The 8,388-nt window shown below is 30.3% G+C and overlaps 1 protein-coding gene across 3 annotated transcripts in view; it reads left to right on the top strand.

Moving 5' to 3' along the window:
• Positions 1-3,598: 3,598 nt before the first annotated feature.
• The window catches only part of LOC145247422 (uncharacterized), a 443,795-nt gene continuing 439,005 nt past the window's right edge, over positions 3,599-8,388 (top strand). Inside the window, exon 1 of one of the 3 annotated variants that reach the window (XM_080109181.1) lies at positions 3,599-6,381. In XM_080109181.1, coding sequence (XP_079965307.1) covers positions 5,482-6,381 — 900 coding nt within the window. In that variant the 5' untranslated portion in view covers positions 3,599-5,481. The remainder of the gene's footprint in view (positions 6,382-8,388) is intronic. The other 2 variants (XM_080109182.1, XM_080109183.1) reach the window with 2 other exon arrangements.

Genomic DNA, 8,388 nt, shown 5'->3' with positions numbered 1-8,388 from the left:
TCTCTCGCTCCCTCCCTCTCTGTCTGTCTGTCTGTCTGTCTGTCTGTCTGTCTGTCTGTCTGTCTCTCTCTCTCTCTCTCTCTCTCTCTCTCTCTCTCTCTCTCTATATATATATATATATATATATATATATATATATATATAAATCACTAATAAGAAATAAAACGCACTTATAACCTGACGAACTCATTCGGGAATAAAACTAAATCATTTCTGTATAGATTACTTGCTATAAGTGCTTTTTTTACTCCTGCCTCTGTAGCTTTACTTAATATTGAGCACTATTGAACTAAATACTGAAACTAGAGTATAAGATGTCATTTTATAGTGTGAATATATATGTAAAACAGTAATTACCTTCTTACTAACACACACACACCTATATATATATATATATATATATATATATATATATATATATATATATATATATATATATATATATGGACTCATAATAAAAAACGTTTTCCATCTGTCAAATCTTATCAATTATCTTTCCATATCAATTATCTAATTATTTTCTCCTTAAAAAAATTCCGTTTGTTGTTATTGTATTTTAAAAGCACTTTGTCAATATCTTAATCTTGCAGATGAGCGCAACCCCTGTTGGGTGCTCGTTTTTTTTCATAGCCTTATGCAATACCTGATGTGAACAAAAAGTCTGCAATAAATGGTTCAAAGAAAATAGGAAATCTTCGGAGAACTCAATCTGCGCTAAACTTGGCAAAATTCTGCTGAAGAGCCGAACACGATGACGAAACGGTGTTAATTGTATAACTGTACTTCTATCGTCCCATATTTCATTTTATTGCTTCCCAATTTCGATTTTAATGCATGTAAGAATAGTTTTAGCTAATTACTTATCCATTTTTTTTATCGATTCTTTTTTAAAAAAATTATTGGTTTTCGGTCCTGTCATTTTGTTTTTCATCTTTTCATTTGAGAATTGTTATTTAATTTAACCATAGGTTTGAGGATTGTTATTAAATTTAACCATAGATTTGAGAATTGTTGTTCAATTTAACCATAGATTTGAGAATTGTTATTTAATTTAACCATAGATTTGAGAATTGTTATTAAATTTAACCATAGTTTTGAGAATTGTTATTAAATTTAACCATAGGCTTGAGAATTGTTATTAAATTTAACCATAGGTTTGAGAATTGTTATTAAATTTAACCATAGGTTTGAGAATTGTTATTAAATTTAACCATAATGAGAATTGTTATTAAATTTAACCATAGATTTGAGAATTCTTATTCAATTTAACCATAGGTTTGAGAATTGTTATTAAATTTAACCATAGGTTTGAGAATTGTTATTAAATTTAACCATAGGTCTGAGAATTGTTATTAAATTTAACCATAGGTTTGAGAATTGTTATTAAATTTAACCATAGATTTGAGAATTCTTATTCAATTTAACCATAGACAAATAACCGGAAGTGACGGTGCCTGAGTGGTTAACAACACGGACTGAAAATCTATGTGTGTCACGTTTGAACCCAGTTCGTTCCATAGAAACGCTTACATCAAACCTTGTGTCTATCTTCCTGGAGATGATGTAATTAAAATAACAATAATCAAAATACATAATGTAAGAATTAAAAAAAAAAATTCATGACGTAATTGTACAAAAGTAGGAACAAAAAGCAGGCAATAAAAAAAAAGCAAAAGTAAATGTGGTGTTAGTGACATTTCTTGGCCTATTCGTTCGAGTTCTGAATAGTTTATCTCGTTAATTACAGTAAATTCTTTTGAGTAGGAATTTACTTTTAAGATCTATATCACAAAGGGTAGATGCCAGCACTGCATTAATAAAGGCATGTTGGTGTTACAATAATTCTTATACGTCTGTTTCAGTTACTGTAAACAATTAGACTCTCACGAGAAACCCCATTTTCACTTTTACGTTAGAATAATTAAATAATTATAAAAAATATACAAACGACCGATTAGTCTATCTATCTATCTATCTATCTATCTATCTATCTATCTATCTATCTATCTATCTACATACATAATACATACATACATATATACATATCTACCTGTTTACTAATCTCTATCTATCTATCTATCTATCTATCTATCTGTCTATCTATCTATCTATCTATCTATCTATCTATCTATCTATACATACATACATACATACATACATACATACATACATACATACATTGATGCCTATTTATCTATCTACCTATTAGTTGATCAGTCTGTCTGTCTTTCTATCTAATAACCCCGAGAATTGCTGCTATCACTCAGTTATATTGAAGATCCCGGCCCAAACACGAGCGGCAACGACGTAACGTGCACGGTGCCACTAGGAGAAGGGTTGCGTTCAAAGCACATCATTCTGCCTGTCTTTTTCCCTATCATAACAGAATAACAACCCCAACTACAATCTACCCCCGCCTCCTCTATTTCAACAATTCTCGTTTCCCTTTAAGGCAGACTACATTCACCTGTAGAAAGAGCTGAAATACCCATAGAATATCACGCATTCACACGTTTAAGTTCAGGTTGACTTCTACCATCCAGATTTTCTTCCCATTTGATATATATATATATATATATATATATATATATATATATATATATATATATATATATATATATATATATATATTCACATACTTTTTCGTATGAATCTAAAAACTTTTAAATACGCAACAAATATGAATCATTCACATAAGTTTCTTGTAACTTAATTGCATGTCAATAAAATCATCGATTTTAACCATTCTGGCTGGCACATATCTTATGCAAATATTCACGTCCGTTGTCGAACAACTATTCCACGCGACAACGAGAAAGCTGACCTCACGATCATATGATTTGTATAATGTGGTTGAATGAACAAAAAAAGTTGCTGTGAAAAAGCATGACATTTTTTCTTCTCCAAAAAGAAAACAAAAAAAACGGTCACTTGAAGATATTACTATATTTGTACTTTTTATTTTAAATTAGGATCAGACTTGTTGCCACTTGATTAAAATATATATAAACACACAGACAGACATAGGTACACACATATATAATTATTTTGTTAAATTTAAGTGAGCAAAATTATTATAAGTCGCTACGATTAATTTACTGTTTCAGTCTCTCTCTCTATTAATATAACTAGTTGTATATAATAAATAACTATATATATATATATATATATATATATATATATATATATAGTTATTTATTTATCTATCTATCTATCTATCTATCTATCTATCTATCTATCTATCTATATATATATATATATATATATATATATATATATATATATATATATAGAGAGAGAGAGAGAGAGAGATAGAGCGTTTAACCCGGATATAAGATACCCGATTATAAGAAAGACTGATATAAGAGAGTTTTTCTTTGGTCCCAAATTAGAGCCTGTGTTAATGTATAGGGTGACCCGGATATAAGAATCCCAGATATAAGTGTAACCCGGATATAAGAAAGCTGCAGGATCCGGAGAAGAACTTTCTTATATCCGGATTATACTGTATAAACTAGTTGCACCTTAATCTATCTTATATATATATATATATATATATATATATATATATATATATATATATATATATATATATATATATATAAGCTAGTTGTATTTACTCGGCGTTGTCCGGATTGAGAGATGTAACCGAGTTGGCAGTTTAGAGAAAAATAACTAAGAATATTGTCATATTTTTCAAAAAGTTTCTTTCATCCAAATTAAAAACAAATGTTTTGTTTTTCTAATAATTGGTTTTTAATTTTAACAAATATTCGATTCATATTAAATAAAATATCATTCAACGTGTAGTTAGCAAAGTTGCATAGAGACGAGAAACGCAAACATTGACGCACGAAATTATGTTTGATAATCTTATGCATATAGAAAGTAGTTTTGTAAGTTAAAAAAATATCCATATCTTCAAGTAAAAAGGGATGTTAAAGTAATTATTTGCTATATATTTTAAAAAAATTATTAATTGATTACAATTAATATAATTGTGAATGCTATCATGATGAACCATTGTTTTTTTTTTTTTTTAGAAATTGTAATCACTTTTCGCATAAATAGCATATACTCGTGCGTGTGCGCGCACATGGGGATGAAAGAGTGTTTCTTAATTACATATTAGTGAATTTATTACATTACTAGCACAAAAAGAGAGAAAAAAATGTAATAACTCACAAAAAGAGAGAGAGAAAAAAAATCAACTTTAAAAACTAAACAAAAACTTTTTTCTATTGTTATTCAGTACAAATGTTACTTTTTTTTCTCTCCAAATTTAAAAACGTCTAAAAGTGCGCCAAACTTTTTAACGCACTTAATAATTGCATGTAAAAAACAAAAGTCCACATCTGCGCAACTAACTCCCCACCGTCAACATCTTAAACCATCTGTGAACACGTGCTTTTTTCGTTTCAACGCGAACAAAGAAGGAAACCTGACCAATCTCACACATGCCGGCAGCTTGACTTGTAATCTCGCACCTCATTAGCATAATTCCATAAATGAAAATAAAAACAAACACAACAACAACAACAACAACAACAACAACAAAAAGAAACAAAATGATAAAGTCACCTTTGCCGCCATTTTTTTGAAAAAAAAAAGAAGTTTTTAAATAAATTTCAAACAAATTAAAAAAAAACTTTTTGAAATTATCGAATTCAAATTATGGAACAAGAATAACGAATAAGAAACAGTTGTAAATAATAAATGTCTTATTAACTTTTTTTTTTTTTTTAAATGAATGTTACGGCATTTTTTTTCTCCGTTACAAACATTTTTTCTACTGCTGCTGCTCATTTATCGAAGAGTACTACTGTATTCAACACTATCGCAACAACTACTGCAACTACCATTATGTTATCGACACCTATTACTACTACTACTACTACGACTGCTATTACTACGACTACTACTCTCTGTAGCGTGTAAAAGTGAAGTTAACTTGCAAGCTTTCTCAACAAGTCGGTTTGTAGGAAAGAAACCTCCAACCGAGTCTGTTTATCCAACAACTTATACAATTCTCGTGGTTTGTTTTTAGATTAAGATCTCGTCGACAAGCGAGATTTGTGTAAAAAGAAAAAAAGAAAAAAGAAACACACGCACATAAAACAAAGCAAAACAAAACCTTACTTCACGCATCATCATCATCACCATCATACTCGTCATCATCATCGTCGTCTTTATCTTTAAAACATTCAGCAGCATCATCAAAAACAACAACAACAAAAAACAACAACAACAACAACAATGATGAATTTAGAATTCCAGTTTTTGTTCTTCGAACAGAAAACCTAAATCGCTGGACGTACAAAACAAAAAAAAAAAGAAAAAAAAAAAAAAGAAAAAAGGAAAACGTTCAAAAAACCCCTAAACCCTCACCACAACAAATATCACAGCAGCTGTTAAGCACCACAGTGCCCCTTTTTTTTCATTCCCCGTGCGATCCGTTTTCTTTCTAAACCGGACTATAAAATGGAAGCAAGCGGTGGTGGGGGCGCCGGGGGCGGCGGCGGCGGACCCCTCGTGTCGGAAAGTTCGGGCGAAGCCCCCAAGAGTAAAAAGAACAAGCTGCAACGGGCACTCAGCCACTTCGAATTCGATAACCCCGAATTGGAAAGACTGTATAAAAAATATGTGTACAAACTGCAACAAGCCACCATCGGTTACATGCTGGCCGTGTTCATCCTGCTCACCTCATGCCTTGCTGTCTTAAACTTTTTCTATCTCTTCCACCCGACTGTACGGGGCATCTACCTGTGTGTACAGTGCCTCCTTTTCCTCTCGGTTTTTATCTTCATCAACACCCGTCACATGGAGGAAACTTATTTCATGCCACTCTGTTACCTGCTCCTCTTCTTTCTGGCCGTTTTTGCCGCGATGTCCTTTCCCATACCGTTCGGTGACCTGCCACCTATCGTACCCCGACCGGCGTCCGCCAACGTGGGGGCAACAGACCCTCACGTTGTGACTCAAACAACACCCGATATCTTTTACAAAAACGTGGCCCCTTATTCCGAATCGTTATTTTCTCCCCCCTCGTCCTTTTCAATCTCGGGTTTGAATGCTGGTCCCGATGGTATTACGGCGTTACCTTACACGGACGGAGAGATGACCGCGGACACAGGCCTAAAAGATAGCCGTTTGAACATAGGTAATGGCTATTATCCGGATACCAAGTACTTGTCGCTGCCCGTACAAGGCGTGTGGGAGGTGGCGTTTGTCATCTTCATGGTTTACACCCTCATGCCACTGCAGAGATTAATATCCGTGTTGTTAGGAATTCTATTACCAATTGGACATCTAATCACGGCAGCTCTGCTCAGTTCGGGAACTACCGGAAGTGACAGCATACAGCTATCACTATGGAGACAGGTAAGTGCACCAATCCCCCCCCCCCCCCAACATGCAACACTATCTTCTTCGTCTTCAATTGACCTCTTTTGAATATAACGATGACCCCGGTTGGTCGTTTCTTAAGAATTAAAATCGAGACAATATTATTTACAAATGTGAAAAAAAAAAGACATTAAAAAATTATATTTTCAAACATACACGCACACAGAGTAATTTCACGTACCGCATAAAATTTAATTAGAAATTAAATTTTATGTATCAATTTTCAGTATATATATATATGCCTGTGTATAATATATAAGTATAATATATATATATATATACATATATATATATATATATATATATATATATATATATATATATATAAATGTATGCATAATGTATATGTCGAATGGACGCATTATGTAGCCTATATCTATAATACATAAAGTATGCATTTAAAATATGCGTATAATATATATTTATCCTATATATATGCACTATGAATGTTCAACAAAAAAGCATGTATAAAATATATATTTGTGTGTGTAATATATATATACATGGTTGTATGATAAATATTTATTCAAAATATATCTGAAGGTATAATACATATATTCATGTATGATAAATAGATATATTAAACATATATGTATATATTATTCAAACAGTTAAACAATATGTATAATATACATATACACGCATGTATTATACACATATAAATATATATGTATTACACACATATATATAATTTACATGTGATTATCATAATATATATTACACACATATATAATATATAAATATATGCATAATATCTTTGCATATAATAAACATGTGTGCGTAATATATACATATATATATATGCATAACATATTAGGAATCATACATATGTCTAATATATGTGTATAATTATATATAACATGCATAAATTATATATATTATATGTATACATATACATATAATAATACATAGGTAATGGTTTTATATGTATAATATATAAAATATAATATTAATATGCATAATATATATATATAAATATATATATATATATTTATTAATCATTTGTTCATATATATATATATATATATATATATATATATATATATATATATATATTCACACTGAGGAAGATCGAAGGATCGGTCAAAAATATGTGCTTTTGAAGGAAACATTCTTGTTTTTTTTTTCAGAAGACTTTTTGTATTCCTACACGTCAACACACAGGAAATAAATACAGAAAAGATATAAACATTTATATATTTTTCGTATTGATTTTTTATTCATACATATTTAAATATATATATATATATATATATATATATATGTATATATATATATATATGTATGTATATATATGTATGTATATATATGACATATTTCAATGTAGGTAGATGTATAGTATATATAAATATACATTATGCAGCAGTGTATATATATATATATATATATATATATATATATATATATATATATATATATCAATGTACTGTACATACAAATATAAATGTATAATAAATAAATAGAATGGATCGCACCAAACACTACATAAAAACAGTAGTTTGTAAATAATAGGCACATTGACTTGTGGAAAAAATGACGATTGATACAGCTAAAAAGATATTTTTCTGGTTGAAAAAATAGATGTCGTATCAAAAATATTTTTGTTCATGTGTTTTGAGGAAGAAGATGTTTGATCAACACTGCTGGGGAGCCATTATTTTATATATTGTATTGTTTTTAAATCCCTGAAACACTGTTTCAAAGTAAATAACTCATAGTCCCTTTATGGACGTTGGTACTATTGTTTGTTCATGTAAGTAAAACGCTTCAGCGATACGGCAAATTAATTGACTTACTGACCAATAATTTTCCAAGGAAGAACATTTGAAAAATAGTTTTAAAGCTTTTAAAGAAACTTCCAAGGAAACACATCGAGCATAGGTAGTTCGGACGATGTCAAAGCTTCGTTAAACTCATGACTAACACAGAAGCCGTCGATAACGTAGTGGTTAGGAGCCTTGACTGTCGTACAGACGGTCGGGT

The sequence above is a fragment of the Euprymna scolopes genome, chromosome 25 (assembly GCF_053919585.1).
Source record: "Euprymna scolopes isolate OS-2025 chromosome 25, ASM5391958v1, whole genome shotgun sequence".
Taxonomy (NCBI): domain Eukaryota; kingdom Metazoa; phylum Mollusca; class Cephalopoda; order Sepiida; family Sepiolidae; genus Euprymna; species Euprymna scolopes.
The sequence above is the reverse complement of the archived record's forward strand: the minus strand, read 5'-3'. Positions and strand labels throughout refer to the sequence as shown.